The sequence below is a fragment of the Hylobates moloch genome, unplaced genomic scaffold (assembly GCF_009828535.3).
Source record: "Hylobates moloch isolate HMO894 unplaced genomic scaffold, HMol_V3 SCAFFOLD_17, whole genome shotgun sequence".
Lineage (NCBI taxonomy): Eukaryota > Metazoa > Chordata > Mammalia > Primates > Hylobatidae > Hylobates > Hylobates moloch.
In genome coordinates this window covers 39,015,422-39,040,206 of record NW_026652292.1, presented here as the reverse complement: position 1 = coordinate 39,040,206, position 24,785 = coordinate 39,015,422, and the positions used below count along the sequence as shown (strand labels likewise).

At 37.2% G+C, this 24,785-nt stretch overlaps 1 protein-coding gene across 1 annotated transcript in view; it reads right to left on the bottom strand.

The window, feature by feature from the left end:
- CCDC152 (coiled-coil domain containing 152) overlaps positions 1 to 24,785 on the bottom strand; it is a 49,521-nt gene that overhangs the window by 2,896 nt on the left and 21,840 nt on the right. Inside the window, exons 5-7 of the mRNA XM_032135972.2 lie at positions 23,647 to 23,711; positions 19,620 to 19,722; positions 514 to 641 (exon numbers count right to left, since the gene is read on the bottom strand). Coding sequence (XP_031991863.1) covers positions 514 to 641; positions 19,620 to 19,722; positions 23,647 to 23,711 — 296 coding nt within the window. The remainder of the gene's footprint in view (positions 1 to 513; positions 642 to 19,619; positions 19,723 to 23,646; positions 23,712 to 24,785) is intronic.

Here is a 24,785-nt window from a genome sequence, read left to right as displayed (position 1 = left end):
TACACTAAAGATAGAATTAGTAAGCTGGAGAATATGTTAGAAGAAAATATCTACCCTGAGACTGGGAAAAACAAGAAAATGACATATACAGAAAAGAGCATGTGAGATATAGGAACTGGTAGTAAAGTCTATGAAAGGCTGTTGTCTCTCACCTAGTGTTGGGCCTAAACTTGCTGTAGTCAGAATACCCTGCAGTTAAAAGGAAAAGTTGGATGTCAAGTGGGAAATACTGAGAAGAAAAGTTCTCAGAGGAAGCAATATCCTCCCTAAAAACCAGGACCTTTTGAACAACTCAGGGGTCCACTTTCAGGTCAAGTGCTGAAAGACAATGCAGATGACAGTTGTATGGTATGTGATTTACTGCAGTCATTTGATGGAGAATGAGCATGTGTGAAGCCCTCTCACAGAATTGCTTCTAATCCTAAAATGTATCTCACTGTGATGAAAAACAATCAAAGTACAGTTTAGACTAAGGGATGTGTCCTCAAGTTTAGCAGACTCTTAAACACTTACCTCTAGTTGTAGCTTGATTATTTCATTTTGTTTTTCTTTTTCTTGACTTCTTAGCTTTGCATTTAACTCTGAAATTTCCATCTCCTTTTTCTCTATTAGTTCTTTGTGCTTTTCTTCATTTAATTCAACTGAATCAAATGAAATAAATAAAATTCATTCATTAAAAATTTCAAAAATATTATGTTTGTATTTCTTAGGTGTTTTAAATCATTCCTAAAAAAGTAAATTTTATTAATGAAACATATTTTAGAAATGATGTATGTATAGAATAGCTTTTCTATGTTTTTTACAAGACCCTGAATAATGTTTGAGACACAGAGGTCACTTGCCAAATATTTTTGAATGAATAAGGTAATTTAAACTATTAAACATCAAAGGCCTAGAAAATAAATGGGAGATACAGTGATTGAAGAGAGACACAAAGCCTGAGTTTCTAGGTATGAAGGGCTCAAACTACTGGATGACTCTAGAGCTACATGAAGCCCCTGCTATACTATTCCATGTGATCAGGCCATTCTCATGTTCACATCATGTCTTTATGCTTTATCAAATTTCTTCTTCTCCCAACTTTCTTATTCCTGTTAATGACACCATGACATCTAGGATGAGAGGCTCAAGAAAATCTTTGATTTTTAATGAGAAAGGAGACAACCTACAAGCCTCACAAATGAAGGGCTTCCTAGCTTTCTGATATAGATATTTAGATAATAAATTTGTAGATCCTACTCTGTATGATTTAAACCTTTGAAATGGGTTGAAATTTGCTTTTTCATTTATGATATGGTCAACTTTCTTAAATGTTCCATGCATACTCGAAAATAATACGTATTCTGCACTTATTGGGTATATCATTTATGTCAATTAGTATCAGTTGTTTATTTTGTTGTTTAAATTTTCTATATCATTACTAATTTTGCATATTTGTATGTACTTTTTTACCACTAAAAGGTGAATTAAAGTCTCTCATTATGATTGTGGATTTGTCTGTCACCTACTAGTTCTGTGAATTTTATTTGGTGCATATACATTTAGAATTGTTGTTTTATTTCCCTGGTAAATCGAACACTTTACATCATAAAATATCCATATTTTGCTCTAGAACTGCTTCTTGCTTTAAAGTATACTTTGTCCAATATTAGTATAGCTATGCCAGCTTCATGTTGGCTACTATTTGCATGGTATATCCTTTTCCATCTTTTATTTTAAATCTTTCTATAGCTTTGTATTTTAGGTATATTGAAAGCAGCATAGTAGCAGATTTTAATACTTATTCAGTCTGGCAATTTTTATCTTTTAATTGGCAATTCATTCAAGTTTAACTTAATGCATTTAGTAATATATTTGGGTTTAAATCGACTAGCTTATTATTTGTTGGCTTTTACATTTTATGTTCATTTCTCTCTCTTTTCTTATCTTCATTTAGACAGAATAACTATTTTTACTTTCCTTTTTTCCTCCTCTATTAGATTGATAATCATTAGCTTGATAAATATTCTTTTATTCTTCCTTTAGTGGTTACCTTAGAGTTTATAGCATGCATACTTGACTTATTAGAATTTAATAAAATTAGTATTTTTATCACTTTATGGACATGATACAAACCTTAAAAACATTTTAACTCCATTTATTGCCCCTTTTATCTTTGGTGTTTTTGTACTATGTTAACTTAGCTAAATTAGAACTATGTTTTCCAGAATTCCCTTGTCTATATGTTCTAAGGTAGAGTTAGCCATAAGAGAAATCTCCACAAGATTTGGAAGATGAAAGTATAGCAAGAACTAATTTTCTCTGATGTTTAGTATAGGATGCTGGGCAGTGTTTCAGTTCACATATGGTGTTGCTGGCCTTCTGGCTCACCAAATCAGCAGCTATTTTTTTTTGAAGGTCAATGTAGAGCCCCAGGGAATGCTGCAATTTATACAAGTTGTCACTTATCAATGGATCATCTCAGTGATAAGGAAAAACATTTGGTTCCATAGCTTCTTAAGCTCCCACTAGATTTCTTTTTTTAGCTGCTAGAAGTCTCAGGCCAGGTGTCCTTGAAGCTCAATGGCGTAAGGCACCATCATTTCCTGCAGGTCGTTATGTCATTAAGGTTGAAGGAGGTACAAGAAAGATGCAAATTCCAGTTTGTTCTCAGTATTTCCACTTGACATCCAACTTTTCTTTTTACCTTCAGGCCTTTCTGACTGCAGCAACTTTAGGACCAACACTAGATGACAGACAACAGCCTTTCATAGACTTTACTACCAGTTCCTATATCTCACATGCTCTTTTCTGTATATGCCATTTTCTTGCTTCTCCCTGTCTCAGAGTAGATATTTTCTTCTAACCTGTTCTCCAGCTTACTAATTCTATCTCCAGTGTATCTAATTGGCTATTAAACCAATACAGTGAAACTTTATTTTTACCTACTGTGTTTTTAGCACTTACATTTCCATCTATTTCTCTAGTATACTTTTCAGTTCTCCATAAAAATTCCCCAAGTCCAGCTGAGCTTGGTGGCTCACACCTGTAATCCCAGCACTTTGGGAGGCCAAGGCAGGTGGATCACCTGAGGTCAGGAGTTCAAGACCAGCCTGACCAACATGGTGAAACCCTGTCTCTATTAAAAATACAAAAATTAGCCAGGGATGGTGATGCGTGCCTGGGGGCCCAGCTACTCGGGAGGCTGATGCAGAAGAACTGCTTGAACCTGGGAGGTGGAGGTTGCAGTGAGCCGAGATGGCAACACTGCACTCCAGCCTGGGTGACAGAGTGAGACTGTGTCTCCAAAAAAAAAAAAAAAAAATTCCCCAAGTTCTTTATTTCTTTGATTATATTAATTAGAGTCATTGTAAATTATATATCTGATAATGCCATTATCTGGATCATAAATGAATTTATATTTATTTCCTTTCAAAAATGTTTATAATTGAGCTTGCTTAGGTTTTTTGTATTTTTAAAGTCAGATTTACTGCAGCATAATTCATATATAGCAAAATCTCTTTTGAGGTGTACAGTTTGATGAGTTTCAAGGAACATATACAAGAATCTAACCATCACCACAATCAGGTAAAATTTTTCAATCACTTCAAAAGGAGCCCTTGTGCCCCTTTATAATCTATCCTTTTGCTCACATACTGGCAAACATTGATCTGATTTTTGTCACCATAATTTTTGTTTTCAAGAATTTTGTATAAACAGAATTATATAGTATGTGGACTTTTGTGTCAGACTTCTTTGATTTAGCATATTGCTTCTGAAGTGATTGTATTGTTGAATGTATCAGTAGTTTGTTGCTTTTCATTGCTGAGTAATTTCCATTACATGGATGTACCATGATTTGTTTATTTATGTTAACGGATTTGCTCGATTCCAGGTTTGGGCCATGATGAATAAGTTTGCTGTAAACGTTCACAAACAGGTCTTTGTGTAGACATATGCTTTCATTCCTCTTGGGTAAATACCCAGGATTGCGAATGCTGGGTCAGATGGTGTGTTATGTGGCGGCCATGACAATGAGCCTCTCAGATCTCAGGAATCCTAACTGATCACTTGCCCCAGCTCCTGCACTCTAAAATCCATTACTGCATTTAAGCTGAGGCCATGCTTCTATGGTTGCATGTCAATGACAGGGTATGGAAGGAATACTACTGTGGGCCAATTCTGGGAGATGTCTAATCCTATCTTGGTGTTTCTTTCTTTAAGGATCTGAACTAGCACAAGGAAACAGGTAAAATGGGGTTCTAAGACTGACTCACTTACCACTTTCTGGGCAATGAAGAAGCCATCCTTAGTGGTATGTGGAGTACTGGTAGTTCCTAGTATACAATGGTGTTATAATTACTACAGATTTCACCAGAAGTAATCTGGAAAAATGTCCTGGTGGTGGGGAATGCCTTGCAAGGCATTAGTTATCATTAAGACATTTGAAATATGGATGGAAATAATGCCCACAAACGCAGTAGAGTTATCTGGTTACTGCTAAATTAAATTGACATTCTACTAAAGGATAATGAGAAATTGAGGGCTGTTAGCAAAAAGTTACAGAATTAAAGAATACATGTGAGAGTGAGCTTAGCCAAAGCAGGTCTACTATGATAAAATTTGGACCCCAGTTGGAAAGACCTGAGATCCTGAAAAATAGAATGGAAACACGTGGATGGATGCCTTTGAGGATGCTAGCTCTAAAGATTTCCCTAAGCCCTTGGAGTCTGCAGAGGTGGCCCACTCTTTCCTAGTAAAAGCTAGCAATTCCCCTGTGGTGAAGGATGCAGAGGCTCCTCGATCTCCTCTTTTGGCTGCTAGGCCAGTAACTAGGGTCAAGATGCACCATAACCTGGGTGGGAGATAAGGGAGAAAAGTGATTATATCTAAAAGTATCTGCAAGAATTATCTAGGTTGTATTGGGAAGAGCTATGTGAGTACCCCTGAGAAAGATTTTGAGGCTGCTGGATCAAAGAAGATAGAAAGTAAGACTAGGTAATCAAGAATTCATTGACTCAGCATTACTCTTTAGGGACAACAGACATAATATCCTAGCAAGGGCCCTGGGAGATGGGGCAAATGCTCTGCTAGTGTGGCCTTAAACCTCTAAAGAAAGCAATGACGAAAGCTGAGTGAAGTGAAAATATGTGAGCTGCGTGACAGATAGTAAAGAAAGAAATAAGGAGGCTGTAGAAAGTTGGCATGCTAGTAGGAATATATTACATGAGGTAAAACAACCTACAAAAAGATTATGCACTTCAGGAGGGCCCAGAAGACACATTATTAGCCAAGGCCACCAGAAATGTGCTGGTGAGGGGTAAAAAAGTATCACAAAAAATTCAGTGGTCAGTCTCCTTTGGAAGTGAGGGTTGACAGTAAAATAGATTGCCATAGAGCTAGGTTCATTAATATCCATGGAGATGGCATGCCTCTCCACCACAAAGTAATAAAAGCCAGATGATAGTGCTTAACTGCCAAAAGGAAGGAGGCCATAATTACCAAATTACCAGGAAGGCTGGAGAGCAGCCAAAAAGACTTGATGTGCAGATAGTTGTAGAGATAGTTAATAGATGGATAGCCAATTCTGCTTAACAGGTACTACAATTTTAAAAAATCAAAAATGGAAGAACACAAGGCTTAGGGTACATGCCTCAATTAAAAAATTATCATCCTTTTCTCAGTCTCCAGACCTGAACCAATTTTGGGATCTGCAACCCATTGGCTAAATATATGGTCAGGTCACTAGGAAGAACACTTAAATAATACTTCTAGGTATCCCTTTAGGAAGAGAGGCCAACAAGAACCACAGAAGAGTTGCTACATGAACTCATGTAGAGAAGTGACTCTGTGTAGTACAATAGGTGGAGTGTTGTAGCCATGAAAATGCACCTTTCAGATCTCCAATTTCAGAGAGCATAATTGACTCCCTGTCTTCATGACCATGTTCATGCCGAGGTCATACTTCTCAAGAGCTACTCCTAGTCAATGATGGAGTTTGATAGGGCTACGAAGGCAAGCTTATTCCTGAAAGTTGCAGAACTCATTTAATGGGCAAATTTGGCTCAACTTTGTTGAAACTTTCTTAGAAATATGTTACAATCTAACACTTTCCCTATCCAAGATTCCTTCTTTTCTTCTCTTCTTCATAGAGGTTAAACCTGTATTACAGACTGACAGCTTACCTAGTCTCTCCTGGTTCCCTTCCCATTTACCCTCACAAATGTTTTCCCCAATAAACTTCTCAAATGTCTAATCCTGTCTTGGCATCTGTTTTGCAGAGGACCCAAATTAACTCATTGCATTTTTAAAAAACTGCCAAAGTATTTTTAAAGGGACTGTATCATTTTATAGTCCCAGTAATAATGTTTCAGAGTTCCAGTTGCTCCATTTGGCATTATCAACATGGCATTGATAATTTTTAAGATTTTACCTGTTCTAAAAGGTGTGAGGTTTTAATTTGCACTTCCCTACCTACTAATTATGTTGAGTATCTTTTCATGGCTTATTTTTCATCTGTATGTCTCTGAACTCAAACTCCCAACCTCAGGTAATCCACCCTCCTTGGCCTCCCAAAGTGCTGGGATTACAGGTGTGAGCCACCATGCCTGGCCCTTCATCTGTATGTCTCTGGGATAGTAACTGTCCAAATATTTTTGCCATTTGCTTGTTGAGTTGTTTGACTTCTTCTTATTGAATTCTTAGTGTTCTTTATATATTTTTGGATATAAATCCTTTATCAAATATCCATTTGCAAGTCTATGGATTGTCTTTTCATTTTCTTAGCAGTATTAAAGAACATAAATTAATAACTTTGATGAAGTCCAATTTATAACTTTTGCCTTTATTGTTTGTGCTTTTTGTTGCTTTCCAAGAAGTTGTGCCTAACTCAAGATCACAAAGATAATTTCTTATGCTTTCTTCTGGTAATTTTACAGATGTAGGTTTTACATATAACTTATTACCCATTGTAAGTTAATTGTTGCATATGATGTGCATAAAGATAGGCTCATTAAGGAAGGTTTTCAACAACCATATAAAACCAATTAACCCTCAACATAGGCTTATAAGATCTGCTTTACTGAAGGAGGAAAAATTTCATTAGTGAAATTATATTCAATATGCTTGACATATACATAAAATTAATTATACATTTAATACTAATTTAATTTTATAAGAATACAAACTGTTTCACATTAGATACCATTAAGTGTAAATACTAGAAACCAAATTTAGACACGTTGTATTTACATACATAAATATATAGGAAGGTACAAAACCCAAATTAAAATGCATCAAGGGGCCAGGTGCAGTGGCTCATGCCTGTAATCTCAGCACTTTGGGAGGCCAAGGCATGTGGATTACTTGAGGTTGGGAGTTCGAGACCACCCTGGCCAAAATGGCTGCCTGGGAATGTTGGATGCTAGTCCTTCTCAAAAAGACCAAAGTTACTTGTGAATGGACATGTTCTGAAAGGAAAACTGAGGGAAGAGAGCCAGGACCTGTCAGAGAGCCCACAGGAAGAAGCCAAAGTGCAGAAAATGAAGGCAGCAAGAGTCTAGCAGAGATCAACACCAAAGGAACTCAGAGCCCTGCAGAAAGGGTAAGTGAGGGTGCTTCTTGGCTTTCCTCACTCCTGCAACAATCTGCTGACTGCCAAACTACTAAGGAGGTCCTCTGCCCCTGTGACACTGGGCAATACTGTTGGTGGTCATTTAGGAACTTCCTGAGGAAGGAAAACCAGGTGGCTAGCTCATGTAGGCATGCCTGCATATGCCTCAGGCCTGAACTGAGATGGTGGCTGCTGTACTGGCTGTGTACCTGTTGTGGGCCACTGCTGCTGCCCAAAGGATCTATGTCTTTGCATCACCATACCACCAAATCCCCTGCAAATATACCCCACAAGCTGCTCTGCGTTTGGCAAGTATGGGGAGCCAGCAGGTCCATGGGAAGCTACAGGACCATGCAGGCACAACTTCTTGGAAAGCAACAAAAAGCACAAACAATAAAGGCAAAAGTTATAAATTGGACTTCATCAAAGTTATTAATTTATGTTCTTTAATACTGTTAAGAAAATGAAAAGATAATCCATAGACTTGCAAATGGATATTTGATAAAGGATTTATATCCAAAAATATATAAAGAACACTAAGAATTCAATAGGAAGAAGTCAAACAATTCAACAAGCAAATGGCAAAAATATTTGGACAGTTACTATCCCAGAGACATACAGATGAAGGGCCAGGCATGGTGGCTCACACCTGTAATCCCAGCACTTTGGGAGGCCAAGGCAGGCAGTTTACCTGAGGTCGTGAGTTTGAGTTCAGAAGGCTAAAAAGAGGATCTCAGTCTCTTCTGGCTTGTGAGGCTTCTGTAAGGAGTCTACTATGTTAGCCTGATTGGATTTCATTTATAGGTAATCTGGCTATTTTCTCTAGCTGCCTTTGAGGGTTTTTTTTTTTTTTGGCATTGACCTTAAATAGTCTAATGATTATATGGCAGACTTCTTACAGAAGCCTTACAAGCCAGAAGAAACTGAGGTCCTCTTTTGAGCCTTCTTAAAGAAAAAAAAAATGCAATCCAAGAATTTTATATCCACCAAACAAGGAAGGAGAAATAAAGTCTTTTCCAAATAAGTAAGTGCTAAAGGAATTCATCATCACCAGACCAGACCTACAAGAAATGCGCAAAGGAGTTTTAGACATGGAAACAAAAGGATGATACTTGCTACCATAAAAGCACGCATAAGTACAAAGTTCACAGATCCTATAAAACAATTAAACAATTGAGACTATAAAGCTCACTAACAACACTCTAATGGGAACAAAACCTCACATATAAATATTAATCATAAACAGCCTAAATGTTCCACTTAAAATACACAGATTGGCAAATGGGGTTAATAAAACAAGACTAAACCATCTACTGACTTCAAGAGACCCATCCTATGTGTAATGACACCATAGGTTCAAAGTAAAGGGGTGATGAAAGATCTACCATGCAAATAGAAAATGAAAAAGAACAGGGGTTGATATTCTTGTATCAATTAAAACAGACTTTAAACCAACAACAGTAAAAAAAGACAAAGAAGGGTATTATATAATGATAAAGGCTTCAATTCAGCAAGAGATAATTACCTAAATACTATTATATAATGATAAAGGCTTCAGTTCAACAAGATTTAACAAGCAGATTTAACTGTGCACAACACTGTAACACCCCGATTTATAAAACAAATATTACTAAGCCTAAGAAAATAGATAGACAGCTATACAATAGTAGTGGGGTTGTCAATGCCCCATTGACAGATAAAGAATTTAAAAATATAGATCACAAGGAAACTCAAAGAGATCCAAAAAGTTGAAAACCAACACAGAGAAACCAGGAAAATGATTCAGGATATAAAAGAGGAGGTAGCTACATTTTAAAAAGCAAAACAAAACAAAAACTTCTGGAATTAAAAAATTCACTAACGGAATTTTAAAATACAGTTGAGAGTTTTAGCAACAGACTAGACCAAGCAGAAGGAATAATTTAAAAGCTTGGAGACAAGTCTACTGGATCATGGAGGCTGAAAAATAATAAAGAAACTCTGGACTTTAATTGGACTTTTGACCAAATGGACCTAATAGACATCTACAGAACATTCCACTAAACAACTGCAGAATATACATTTTTTCTCATCTGTACATAGAACATTGTCTAAAATTGACCATATGCTTGATCATAAAACAAGTCTCAATAATTTTTTAAATAAAATTATATCAAATGTATATGTGGACCATAATGGAACAAAATTAGAAATCCATACCAAAAGGAACTTGCAAAACCACACAAATAGATGGAAACTGAACAACTTGCTCCTGGTTGACTTTTGGGTAAAAAACAGCAACAAAAAAATGAAATAAAAACTTATTTTGAAACAAAAGAAAATGCAGTCATAACATACCAAAACCTCTAGGTTACAGAAAAAGTAGTATTAGGAGAAAAGTTTATAGCACTAAATGCCTACCTGAGGAAGACAGATGTAACATTAACAACCTAATGTTGCACCTAAATGAGCCAGAAAAACAAGAACAAACCAAATTCAAAGGTAGCAGAAGAAAAGAAATAACAAAGATCAGAGAAGAACTAAACGAAAATGAGATGAAAACAAAACTCCAAAAAACCATACAAAGGATCAATGAGACAAAAACTCGGTTTTTTGAAAGGACAAACAAAAGTGATAGATCACTTGCTAGATTAACCAAGAAAAACAGAAATAGAAGTTTCCAGATAAGCACAATCAGGAATGATAAAGTTGACATTACAACTAATATCACAGAAATACAAAAGATCTTCAGTGACTGCTATGAACATTTCTACGTGCACAAACTAGAAAATCTAGAGCAAATGGAAAAATTCCTGGAAACATACAACCTCCAGAGATTGAACCAGGAAGAAATTGAAATTCTGAACAGGCCATTAATGTATTATCAAATTGAATAAATAATAAAAAATATACCAAAGACAACAACAACAAAATCCCAGGACCAGAGTATTTACAGGCCAGCCAAATTCTACCAGATGTACAAAGAAGAGTTGGTACCAACATTACTGAAACTATTCCAAAAAATTGAGGAGGAGGGAGGCCTCTCTAACTCATGCAATGAAACCAGTATCATGCTGATATCAAAATCTGGCAAGTACCTAATAAAAAATAAAACAACAGGCCAATATGCCTGATAAACACAGATTCAAAAATCCCCAACAAAACAGAATCCAGTAACACATCAAAAAGATAATTCATCAGGATCAAATGGCCTTATTTCAGGGATTCAAGGATGGTTCAATATATGCAAGTCAATAAATGTGATTCGCTACACAAACAGAATTAAAAACAAAAACTATATTGTCATTTCAGTATATGCAGAAAAAGCATTTGGTAAAATCCAACACCCTTTATAATAAAAAACCCTAAAACATAGGCATTGAAGGAACATACCTCAAAATAACAAGAGCCATACATGACAAACCCACAGCCAACATCATACTGAATGGGGAAAAGTTGAAAGCATGTCCCCTGAGAACTGGAACAAAACAAGGATATCCATTGTCACCACCCCTATTCAACATAGTACTGAAAGCCTGTAGCTAGAGCAATCAGGAAAAAGAAATAAATAGTAGCAATCCAAATTGGAAAAGGGGAAGTCCAATTATATCTGTTTGCTGATAATATGATTCTACATCTAGAAAATCCTAAAGATTCATCTAAAAGATTCTACACCTAGAAAACCCTAAAGATTCCTCCTAGACCTGACAAATGACTTCAGTAAACTTTCAGGATACAAAATGAATGCATTAAAATCAGTGGCATTCTTATAAACCAACAACACTCAAGCTGAGAACCAAATCAAGAACTCAATCCCATTAACAATTACCATACGCACACAAAATTACCTGGAAATACATTTAACAAAGAAGATGAAAAACTTCTACAAGGAGAACAAAACAGTTTGATAATATAAATCATAGATGACACAAACAAATGAAAAAGCATTCCATGCCCATTGATAGGAATAATCAATATCATCAAAATGACTATACTACCCAAAGCAATCTACATAGTCAATTCCTATCAAATTAACAATGTAAGTTTTCACAGAATTAAAAAAAGCAGCTTTAAAATTTATATGGAACCAAAACGGAGTCTGAATAGCCAAAGTAATTCTAAGAAAAAAGAACAAGGCTGGAGGCATCACATTACCCTACTTCAAACTATTCTACAAGGCTATAATAGCCAAAACAGCATGGTACTAGTACAAAAATGGAAACATAGATCCGTAAAACAGAATAAAGAACACAGAAATAAAGCCACACACCTGTAACAAACTAATGTTCAAAAATTCTACAAAAAAAAACAATGAGGGAGGAGTGGAGCCAAGACGGCCGAATAGGAACAGCTCTGGTCTACAGCTCCCAGCCTGAGCGACGCAGAAGACGGGTGATTTCTGTATTTCCATCTGAGGTACCGGGTTCATCTCACTAGGGAGTGCCAGACAGTGGGTGCAAGACAGTGGGTGCTGTGCACCGTGCACGAACTGAAGCAGGGCGAGGCATTGCCTCACTCGGGAAGTGCAAGGGGTCAGGGAGTTCCCTTTCCTAGTCAAAGAAAGGAGTGACAGACGGAACCTGGAAAATCGGGTCACTCCCACCCTAATACTGCGCTTTTCCGATGGGCTTAAAAAATGGCACACCAGGAGATTATATCCTGCATCTGGCTCAGAGGGTCCTATGCCCACAGAGTCTCGCTGATTCCTAGCACAGCAGTCTGAGATTAAACTGCAAGGCAGCAGCAAGGCTGGGAGAGGGGAACCCGCCATTGGCCAGGCTTGATTAGGTAAACAAAGCAGCCCCGAAACTCGAACTGGGGGGAGCCCACCACAGCTCAAGGAGGCCTGCCTGCCTCTGTAGGCTCCACCTCTGGGGGCAGGGCACAGACAAACAAAAAGACAGCAGTAACCTCTGCAGACTTAAATGTTCCTGTCTGACAGCTTTGAAGAGAGTAGTGGTTTTCCCAGCATGCAGCTGGAGATCTGAGAACGGGCAGACTGCCTCCTCAAGTGGGTCCCTGACCCCCAAGCAGCCTAACTGGGAGGCACCCCCTAGTAGGGGCAGACTGACACCTCACACGGCCGGGTATTCTTCTGAGACAAAACTTCCAGAGGAACGATCAGGCAGCAGCATTCGTGGTTCACAAAAATGTGCTGTTCTACAGCCACCACTGCTGACACCCAGGCAAACAGGGTCTGTAGTGGACTTCTAGCAAACTCCAACAGACGTGCAGCTGAGGGTCCTGTCTGTTAGAAGGAAAACTAACAAACAGAAAGGACATCCACACCAAAAACCCATCTGTACATCACCATCATCAAAGACCAAAAGTAGATAAAACCACAAAGATGGGGAAAAAACAGAGCAGAAAAACTGGAAACTCTAAAAAGCAGAGCGCCTCTCCTCCTCCAAAGGAACGCAGTTCTTCATCAGCAACAGAACAAAGCTGGATGGAGAATGACTTTGACGAGTTGAGAGAAGGCTTCAGAAGATCAAAGTGCTCTGAGCTACAGGAGGAAATTCAAGCCAAAGGCAAAAAAGTTAAAAACTTTGAAAAAGAATTAGACAAATGGATAACTAGAATAACCAAAACAGAGAAGTGCTTAAAGGAGCTGATGGAGCTGAAAGCCAAGGCTCAAGAAATACGTGAAGAATGCAGAAGCCTCAGGAGCCCATGCGATCAACTGGAAGAAAGGGTATCAGCGATGGAAGATAAAATGAACGAAATGAAGCGAGAAGGGAAGTCTAGAGAAACAAGAATAAAAAGAAACAAACAAAGCCTCCAAGAAATATGGAACTGTGTGAAAAGACCAAATCTACGTCTGATTGGTGTACCTGAAAGTGACGGGGAGAATGGAACAAAGTTGGAAAACACTCTGCAGGATATGATCCAGGAGAACTTCCCCAATCTAGCAAGGCAGGCTAACATTCAGATTCAGGAAATACAGAGAATGCCACAAAGATACTCCTCGAGAAGAGCAATTCCAAGACACATAATTGTCAGATTCACCAAAGTTGAAATGAAGGAAAAAATGTTAAGAGCAGCCAGAGAGAAAGGTCGGGTTACCCACAAAGGGAAGCCCATCAGACTAACAGCGGATCTCTTGGCAGAAACTCTACAAGCCAGAAGACAGTGGGGGCCAATATTCAACATTCTTAAAGAAAAGAATTTTCAACTCAGAATTTCATATCCAGCCAAACTAAGCTTCATAAGTGAAGGAGAAATAAAATCCTTTACAGAGAAGCAAATGCTGAGAGATTTTGTCACCACCAGGCCTGCCCTAAAAGAGCTCCTGAAGGAAGCACTAAACATGGAAAGGAACAACCAGTACCAGCCACTGCAAAATCATGCCAAATTATAAAGACCATCGAGGCTAGGAAGAAACAGCATCACTAACGAGCAAAATAACCAGCTAACATCATAATGACAGGATCAAATTCACACATAACAATATTACCTTTAAATGTAAATGGACTAAATGATCCAATTAAAAGACACAGACTGGCAAATTGGATAAACAGTCAAGACCCATCAGTATGCTGTATTCAGGAAACCCATCTCACGTGCAGAGACACACATAGACTCAAAATAAAGGGATGGAGGAAGATCTACCAAGCAAATGGAAAACAAAAAAAAGCAGGGGTTGCAATCCTAGTCTCTGATAAAACAGACTTTAAACCAACAAAGATCAAAAGAGACAAAGAAGGCCATTACATAATGGTAAAGGGATCAATTCAACAAGAAGAGCTAACCATCCTAAATATATATGCAGCCAATACAGGAGCACCCAGATTCATAAAGCAAGTCCTTAGTGACCTACAAAGAGACTTAGACTCCCACACAATAATAATGGGAGACTTTAACACCCCACTGTCAACATTAGACAGATCAATGAGACAGAAAGTTAACAAGGATACCCAGGAATTGAACTCAGTTCTGCACCAAGTGGACCAAATAGACATCTACAGAACTCTCCACCCCAAATCAACAGATTATACTTTTTTTTTCTTTTTTTTTTTGAGACGGAGTCTCGCTCTGTCGCCCAGGCTGGAGTGCAGTGGCGCAATCTCGGCTCACTGCAAGCTCCGCCTCCCAGGTTCATGCCATTCTCCTGCCTCAGCCTCTCCGAGTAGCTGGGACTACAGGCACCCGCCACCACACCCGGCTAATTTTTTGTATTTTTTAGTAGAGACAGGGTTTCACCGTGGTCTCGATCTCCTGACCTCGTGATCTGCCCGCCTCGGCCTCCCAAAGTGCTGGGATTACAAGTGTGAGCCACCGCGCCTGGCCCAGATTATACATTTTTTTCAGCACTACACCACACCTATTCCAAAATTGACCACATAGTTGGAAGTAAAGCTCTCCTCAGCAAATGTAAAAGAACAGAAATTATAACAAACTGTCTCTCAGACCACAGTGCAATCAAACTAGAACTCAGGATTAACAAACTCACTCAAAACTGCTCAACTACATGGAAACTGAACAACCTGCTCCCGAGTGACTACTGGGTACATAACAAAATGAAGGCAGAAATAAAGATGTTCTTTGAAACCAACGAGAGCAAAGACACAACATACCAGAATCTCTGGGACACATTCAAAGCAGTGTGTAGAGGGAAACTTATAGCACTAAATGCCCACAAGAGAAAGCAGGAAAGATCTAAAATTGACACCCTAACATCACAATTAAAAGAACTAGAAAAGCAAGAGCAAACACATTCAAAAGCTAGCAGAAGGCAAGAAATAACTAAAATCAGAGCAGAACTGAAGGAAATAGAGACACAAAAAACCCTTCAAAAAATTAATGAATCCAGGAGCTTGTTTTTTGAAATGATCAACAAAATTGATAGACCGCTACCAAGACTAATAAAGAAGAAAAGAGAGAAGAATCAAATAGATGCAATAAAAAATGATAAAGGAGATATCACCACCGATCCCACAGAAATACAAACTACCATCAGAGAATACTATAAACACTTCTACGCAAATAAACTATAAAATCTAGAAGAAATGGATAAATTCCTTGACACATACACCCTCCCAAGACTAAACCAGGAAGAAGTTGAATCTCTGAATAGACCAATAACAGGCTCTGAAATTGTGGCAATAATCAATAGTTTACCAACCAAAAAGAGTCCAGGACCAGATGGATTCACAGCCGAATTCTACCAGAGGTACAAGGAGGAGTTGGTACCATTCCTTCTGAAATTATTCCAATCAATAGAAAAAGAGGGAATCCTCCCTAACTCATTTTATGAGGCCAGCATCATCCTGATACCAAAGCCGGGCAGAGACACAACCAAAAAAGAGAATTTTAGACCAATATCCTTGATGAACATTGATGCAAAAATCCTCAATAAAATACTGGCAAATCAAATCCAGCAGCACATCAAAAAGCTTATCCACCATGATCAAGTGGGCTTCATCCCTGGGATGCAAGGCTGGTTCAACATATGCAAATCAATAAATGTAATCCAGCATATAAACAGAATCAAAGACAAAAACCACATGATTATCTCAATAGATGCAGAAAAGGCCTTTGACCAAATTCAACAACCCTTTATGTTAAAAACTCTCAACAAATTAGGTATTGATGGGACATATCTCAAAATAATAAGAGCTATGTATGACAAACCCACAGCCAATATCATACTGAATGGGCAAAAACTGGAAGCATTCCCTTTGAAAACTGGCACAAGACAGGGATGCCCTCTCTCACCACTCCTATTCAACATAGTGTTGGAAGTTCTGGCCAGGGCAATTAGGCAGGAGAAGAAAATAAAGGGTATTCAATTAGGAAAAGAGGAAGTCAAATTGTCCCTGTTTGCAGATGACATGATTGTATATTTAGAAAACCCCATCGTCTCAGCCCCAAATCTCCTTAAGCTGATAAGCAACTTCAGCAAAGTCTCAGGATACAAAATCAATGTACAAAAATCACAAGCATTCTTATTCACCAATAACAGACAAACAGAGAGCCAAATCATGAGTGAACTACCATTCACAATTGCTTCAAAGAGAACAAAATACCTAGGAATCCAACTTACAAGGGATGTGAAGGACCTCTTCAAGGAGAACTACAAACCACTGCTCAATGAAATAAAAGAGGATACAAATAAATGGAAGAACATTCCATGCTCATGGATAGGAAGAATCAATATTGTGAAAATGGCCATACTGCCCAAGGTAATTTATAGATTCAATGCCATCCCCATCAAGCTACCAATGACTTTCTTCACAGAATTGCAAAAAACTACATTAAAATTCATATGGAACCAAAAAAGAGCCCGCATCGCCAAGTCGATCCTAACCCAAAAGAACAAAGCTGGAGGCATCACGCTACCTGACTTCAAACTATACTACAAGGCTACAGTAACCAAAACAGCATGGTACTGGTACCAAAATAGAGATATAGATCAATGGAACAGAAGACAGCCCTCAGAAATAACACCACATATCTACAACTATCTGATCTTTGACAAACCTGACAAAAACAAGAAATGGGGAAAGGATTCCCTATTTAATAAATGGTGCTGGGAAAACTGGCTAGCCATATGTAGAAAGCTGAAACTGGATCCCTTCCTTACACCTTACACAGAAATTAATTCAAGATGGATTAAAGACTTACATGTTAGACCTAAAACCATAAAAACTCTAGAAGAAAACCTAGGCATTACCATTCAGGAAATAGGCATGGGCAAGGACTTCATGTCTACAACACCAAAAGCAATGGCAACAAAAGCCAAAATTGACAAATGAGATCTAATTGAACTAAAGAGCTTCTGCCCAGCAAAAGAGACTACCATCAGAGTGAACAGGCAACCTACAAAATGGGAGAAAATTTTCGCAACCTACTCATCTGACAAAGGGCTAATATACAGAATCTACAATGAATTCAAACAAATTTACAAAAAATAACAAACAACCCCATCAAAAAGTGGGCAAAGGAGATGAACAGACACTTCTCAAAAGAAGACATTTTTTCAGCCAAAAAACACATGAAAAAATGCTCATCATCACTGGCCATCAGAGAAATGCAAATCAAAACCACAATGAGATACCATCTCACACCAGTTAGAATGGCCATCATTAAAAAGTCAGGAAATAACAGGTGCTGGAGAGGATGTGGAGAAACAGGAACACTTTTACACTGTTGGTGGGACTGTAAACTAGTTCAACCATTGTGGAAGTCAGTGTGGCGATTCCTCAGGGATCTAGAACTAGAAATACCATTTGACCCAGGCATCCCATTACTGGGTATATACCCAAAGGATTATAAATCATGCTGCTCTAAAGACACATGCACACGTATGTTATTGAGACACTATTCACAATAGCAAAGACTTGGAACCAACCCAAATGTCCAACAATGATAGACTGGATTAAGCAAATGTGGCACATATACACCATGGAATACTATGCAGTCATAAAAAATGATGAGTTCATGTCCTTTGTAGGGATATGGGTGAAACTGGAAATCATCATTCTCAGTAAACTATCGCAAGGACAAAAAACCAAACACCACATGTTCTCACACATTGGTGGGAACTGAACAATGAGAACACATGGACACAGGAAGGGGAACATCACACTCCGGGGACTGTTGTGGGGTAGGGGGAGTGGGGAGGGATAGCATTAGGACATACACCTAAGGCTAAATGACGAGTTAATTGGTGCAGCACATCAACATGGCACATGGATACATATGTAACAAACCTGCACATTGTGCACATGTACCCTAAAACTTAAAGTACAATAATAAAAAAAAACAAGGAAAAGATTCCCTATGTATTATAACAAACAGTGCTGGGAAAACTGGTTATCCATATGAAAAAGAATTAACCTGGACCTCCATCCCTTGCCATACACAAAAATTAACTCAAGATTGATTAAAGACTTAAGTGTAAGACCTTAAATTATAAAAATCCTAAAAGAAAACATAGGAAAAACTCTTCTGGAGATTGGCCTAGGCAAAGAATTTATGACTAAGACCTCAAAAGCAAATACATCAAAAACAAAAATAGACAAATCGGATTTAAAGAGTTCCTGTACAGCAAAAGAAACAATCAACAGCATAAACAGACAACATACAGAATGAGAGAAAATATTTGCAAGCCATATATCCACCAAAGGACTAATATCCAGAATCTACAAAGAAGTTAAACAAATCAACAAGACAAAAACAATCCCATTACAAAGTGGGCAAAGAGGACTTGAGTAGACACTTCTCAAAAGAAGACATACACACAGCTGACAAGCATATGAAAAAATCTTCAACATTACTAATTATCAGATAAATGCAAGTTAAAACCACAATAAGATACCTTCTCAAACCAGTCAAAATGACTATTACTAAAAAGTCAAAAAAATAAGAGATGTTGTCAGGGATGTGAAGTAAAGGGAACAATAATGCACTGTTAATGGGAATGTAAATTAATTTCACCCCTATGGAAAACATTACAAAGATTTCTCAAATAACTAAAAATAGAATTACTATTCAACCCAGTAATCCTACTATTGGGTATCTACCCAAAGGCAAATAAATCGTTTTATCAAAAAGACACCTGTACTTGCATGTTTATCACAGTTCTATTCACAATAGCAAAGTCATGGAATTAACCTAAGTGCACATCAATGATGGATTGGATAAAGAAAATGTGGTATATACACACCATGAAATACTATGCAGCCATAAAAAAGAATAAAACTGAGTTATTTACCAACATGGCTGGAGCTGGAGGGCATCATTCCAAGTGAAGTAACTGAGAAACACAAAGTCAAATACCACATGTACTCACTTATAAGTGGGAGCTAAACAATGAGTACTCATTGACATAAAGATAGAAACCATAGACACTGGGAACTCCAAAAGAAGGGAGGGTAGGAGGGGTGAGGGTTGAAAAATGATCTACCACGAGTTATGTTCACTATATAATTGATGAGTTCACTAGAAGCCCAAACACCAGCATTATACAAAATACCCATGTAACAAACCTGCACATTATATCCCTTGAATCTATAACACAAAAGCAAGTTTATTTTAAACTTACCTTTTTTCTGCATGTCCTGATAAAGTTTGCTTATTTCTTTCTTATATCCCTCCTCTTTGATTTTCATTTCACTTACAAGTTTGGCAATATTATTCTTATGTTCCTAAAGATTAAAATATATATTAATTTTTAAAATTTAAATATGTGTATATAACTTTTGATTCCTAGAAAGGTGAAATTCTCCATTCATATTACTTTTTAAATACTTTAAAAATTCTCCATTTATATTACTTTTTTAAAAGGTACTATAAATAATATAAAGGAACAATTTCACCTTTCTAATAATTAAAAGTTATCATATCTACAAGGAAAAATATTGTTCATTGTTTGAATAATCAGCTTTGAGATAGAACCATTTTATTTTATTTTTTGTATGTATAAAGTATTTATTTTTTAATTTAAATTTTTGGCCCAGTATGGTGGCTCACGCTTGTAATCTCAGCATTTTGGGAAGCTGAGGCAGGCAGATCATGAGGTCAGGAGATCGAGATCATCCTGGCTAACACGGTGAAACCCCGTCTCTACTAAAAATACAAAAAAAATTAGCTGGGCGTGGTGGTGGGCACCTGTAGTCCCAGCTACTCGGGAGGCTGAGGCAGGACAATGGCGTGAACCTGGGAGGCCCTGAAGCTTGCAGTGAGCCGAGATGGCCCCACTGCACTCCAGCCTGGGTGAGAGAGTGAGACTCTGTCTCAAAAAAAATTTTTAAATTTTTAATTTGAAAATTAAAAATTATATATATTTATGATGTACAACATGATGTTTTAATGTATGTATACATTGTGGAATGCCTAACTTAAGCCAATTAACATATCTATATTATGGATACGTTAAATATATGTTAAATATGTGAGGTATATCCATTTGCCTCACATATTTATCACTTTTTTGTGGTGAGAACATTAAAAACTACTCTCTTAGCAATTTTGAAGTATATGATACATCGTTATTGATAACAGTCACCAAATTGTACAATAGCTCTCCTGATTCTATTCCTCATTTCCAACTAAAATTTTTTATCCTTTCACCAACATCTCCCCAATTGCTGCCTCCACCTACAGCCTAACCACCACTCTACTCTCTGCTTCATGAATTCCATAAGAAAGATCAATTTCTGATCCAAGGATATAAGATAAAGATATTATAGAAACAATGTCTTTTTTTATCTTTGCTTTCTAGATAGTCATCACCAGGGTTTAGAATATTAAGGATGCTCAAAATATTTAATTTTATGAATAAATGCCACTACAGAATTAAGGTATGTTCAATATAAGCCAAAATTATACATTAGAGCCAACAAAAGGCACTGTTCAATAGCTAGCAAGCTCCACTATAATGTAAGATGAGTCTCTTTGAATATAAGCTGAACTTCTGTTTCCAAACGTTATATAAATATTCCTAATTCCCAGAGCAAGATTAAGTATTACCCATGGTAAGGGTATGCTTTATGAGGAGGCATAGAGAGAAAGATGAGTTTGGGATTTGGAAAGTGCTTGACAGCTGCCTGAGATTAGCTTCTTAGGTTGTTGAAGGATAGGGGTGATTTATTATGTTAAGAACAGGGAGAGGAGCATTGAGAATGGTGATGGAAGACAGTTATTTTACAATTGTGAAGATAAATTTTACAACTTTACCAGGGGTATGGTCCTACATGAAGAAATTATTCAGAGGCCTAAAATGTAGGCAACAGAAAAGGAAAGCAGGAAGAATAAAAGTATGATAGTAATAAAAAGGCAATAATAAAGGCAAGAGGTCAATAAAAGCCTCTAATACCTAACAGCTGGGACTCACCATTGTATTCCCAACTCCTTGTGTGTAAATACATGTATATATGTGCACACACATGTATCTTGATGTATATTTCTTGAATGAATGGGAGTGCCAATAAGAATTATTTAAGTCAGAACTTTTAACCTAGACCCAGTGAATAGGCTTTTGATCAACTTCCAAAATTTAATGTAAAATTATACACGTATTTATTTTTGTGTGTGTGTGTGTGCATTTTTTCTCAGTGAGGATTCATAGCTTTTAATAGATATTTCATGGTATCGAGGAGGTTAGAAAATTTAAAACAGGTCAAGACACACTGGCTTATATGCCTACAATTAAAAATTGGCATACATTCCTCCATGTTATATCTCAGTTCAAGAGATTTTGCCTGGATTTCTGTTTGTTCTACTTATCCTGTCAGGCAACTTGTAGGAATGGACAAAGCTATTCAACTTCTCGGCTCTGATTAAAACTGGGCGGGTGAACCCAGAGGGCAATCCCACAAATTGCCATTTTCTATGTATCTAGATTTCCAGATGGGCAACTACAGAGCAGCTTTTATAAACTACTCCTGACAACCGTGTGCACTAAGCTGTTGCTGCTCTGAGAAACCACAAGAGACAAACCTATGTACCTTTCTATTCTCCACTGATTTTTGCCACAGGAAGATGTTACCAGGAAAGTGGAACGCTTGCAGTTAATTCGGTGAGACCCAGGATTTGCATTCCAGCCTCCAGGCATGAAGACTATTCTATCTGGGTTGAACCAAGCTCTATCTCACTAGATCTTCTCTTCCATTTTAGCCTGTGCCATTCCTAAAAAATGTAATCTTTTCATTCTTCTAAGGAGACTAATCCCCAATAGGTTACAATTGGTTGTCTTCTTTTCATATGCTTTCTGGGAACTTTAAATTCCAAGGAATAGCCTCTGGTTTCACTCTTGATATACAAAACAATGATTCTCTCTATACAAGTTGCAAAATCCTTCTACTCTCACAAATACTGCTATTGGGTAGCTCCTGAATTTGTTCCTGGGGAGCTGTTCTCCATGAATTTTAGATGTATTCAGAGGTTTTGAATTAGCAAATCTGCATTGTCATAGTTTGCTTTGGGCAGCCCCTAAGTAAGAAATTCAGACTCTTGAGTTGTGGTGTTTTCTCTTTAATTTCTTCCCCTCTGAACATTCCTATAGTATTCTTGACAAAGCAGTATCCTAGTGCTTGAAGTTTTAGAAAAGAAAGTAGGTCAAATTTTCTCCCCCTGGTTCCCCACCCCAATTACAACCTGACTTTACCATCTATTTTTGAGATCTAGAGTCAATATGTGAAAGGGATTGGGAAAGAATAAAGGGAAAAAGGAAAAGAAAAGGGGAGAAAGGGTAGGATTCATTTCAGAAATACTTAAAAACCATCTCAAAATTGGTGATGAAAAGCTAAATTTTCTAAGAGCATAGCCAGAATGCTACTTATTACTGTACAGAATTAACCAGAAGTTCTGGGCAGGTTTCTTCAGAGGGTCCTCAGATGAGGAACCAGACTGAATTTAGAGAAGATTCTTCAAGTTGAAGCCTCCTATAGATTCAACTTGAGTTTTGAGGATCTTTTGTCTGCTAGAATTTGACATATTAGCTCTTGAGAGATGAGGAAGTTAGCATAATGAACCTCTCAAAGAGCACAGGGAACCGACATTTATTTAGCATCTTTTATGCTTTTTAGACACTGTTCATGTGCTCTACAACTGCTGTCACTATATATACTGTTCCTACAGGAGATAAGGAAAAGTAGCAGAGGGTATGGTGGCTCCTGGGAGAGAAATAATTTGTGATCCACATGAAATGCCCCCTGTATTGGAATGATGTAATGATCACCCAAATCATAAAGAGTATAGATTCATTTACATTATAATAAAAAAGTTCACAAGTAGTAAAAATAGAGTTTACTAGAGTAAAAACTCTATTAACATAATTGAAAAATATGTAGCAAAATAACTGCATCTCTTTTTGGTAGAAAGAAAAAGTAATGCAAGTTATTTGTTAGTACTTTATATTTTGTAAAAATAAACTCTTAAAACTTGTATTGCTTTGAAAACAAATTGTCATTTACTAAAGATTCTAGCATATATATGTATATCGCCACACACACACACACCCACAAACATTTGGCTGTGTTTATTAGTTTAAAAACCTCTTTTTTTTTTTCTAATTTGAAAAGATAAATCTCCACAGGGACTTGACTGAATAGAATGATACATAAACTCACCTGTTCATGAGACTTTAACTTCTCTTTTATAAGATCAGCACTTATTTTTAGTTGTTCATTTTCAACTGTGTAAGAATAATCAAAGAACATCATAATACATAGCACTTTTCAATTAATATGAAAGTATGTTCAACATTTTAGCTTCCATTATGTATGCATTCAACAAACATGAATCCAGCAGCTGCTACACATCAGGCATCACGCTAGACACTGAGAATATGAAAGTGAAAAGAGTTACTGCTCTTCAAAGAACTTACAGCCTAGTGCTGAGTCAAATGTGTTAGTAGTTATAATATGCTATGATAATTGCTCTTTAATGGCAGTATATCTGAAATACTACAGGAACCTGTAAAAAGAAAACCTAGGGCAGCCTGAAGTCAGGAAAGGATTTAGAGAAGAGAAGCTACTTGAGACGAGATTTAAGTGATAGGCTTACCCCATGTTAAGAGAGAGCATTCTAAATACAGAAAATCGCACAGAAGACCATGGGCTTGAGTGAATACAGCTTGGAAAAACTACAATTCAAGTACGGTATTGTTGAAGTGTAAAGTGTGAGCAGGAGATGCTATATAGGTTGGGATCCTATCACTAGGTAGACATATTCTAGATGAACAATTTTGGATTTTGGTTTTAGAGGTTACAGGGAGTCATCAAAGAACTTTGAATAGTGCAGAAGTGAAATAATGAGAGTTACATGCTAAAACGATTATCTGGCAATGTAGATGATGAATGAGAGGGTTTTGACCCTAGAGGAATGGAGATCAGTAAGTATAGGTCAAGTAAGAGATAACAGGAACCTAAATTAGGTCAGTGGCAGTATGGAAAAATGGAAGCAACGAGGAGAATTATTATTTAGATGATAGAATTACCTAGGAATTTAGTGACCCCTTAGATACAGGAGGCAAAAGAGAAAGGGGGAGCCTTTTCTTTTTAGGTTTCTGGTTTGGGTAACTGAAAACAATACTTTAATATTTTTAACAAATTTTAAAAACCCTGTGGTTAATTTTGATTACTAAACATCCAGGTCGGTTTAAAACTGTAATTCCCTATTTGATTGAAAGTTTTCATGATCCTTATCACTGGCTAGATCAGTGGCTGTAAAGAGTCAATAGAAGTGGAAAAGAAGTCTTAGTTTACTC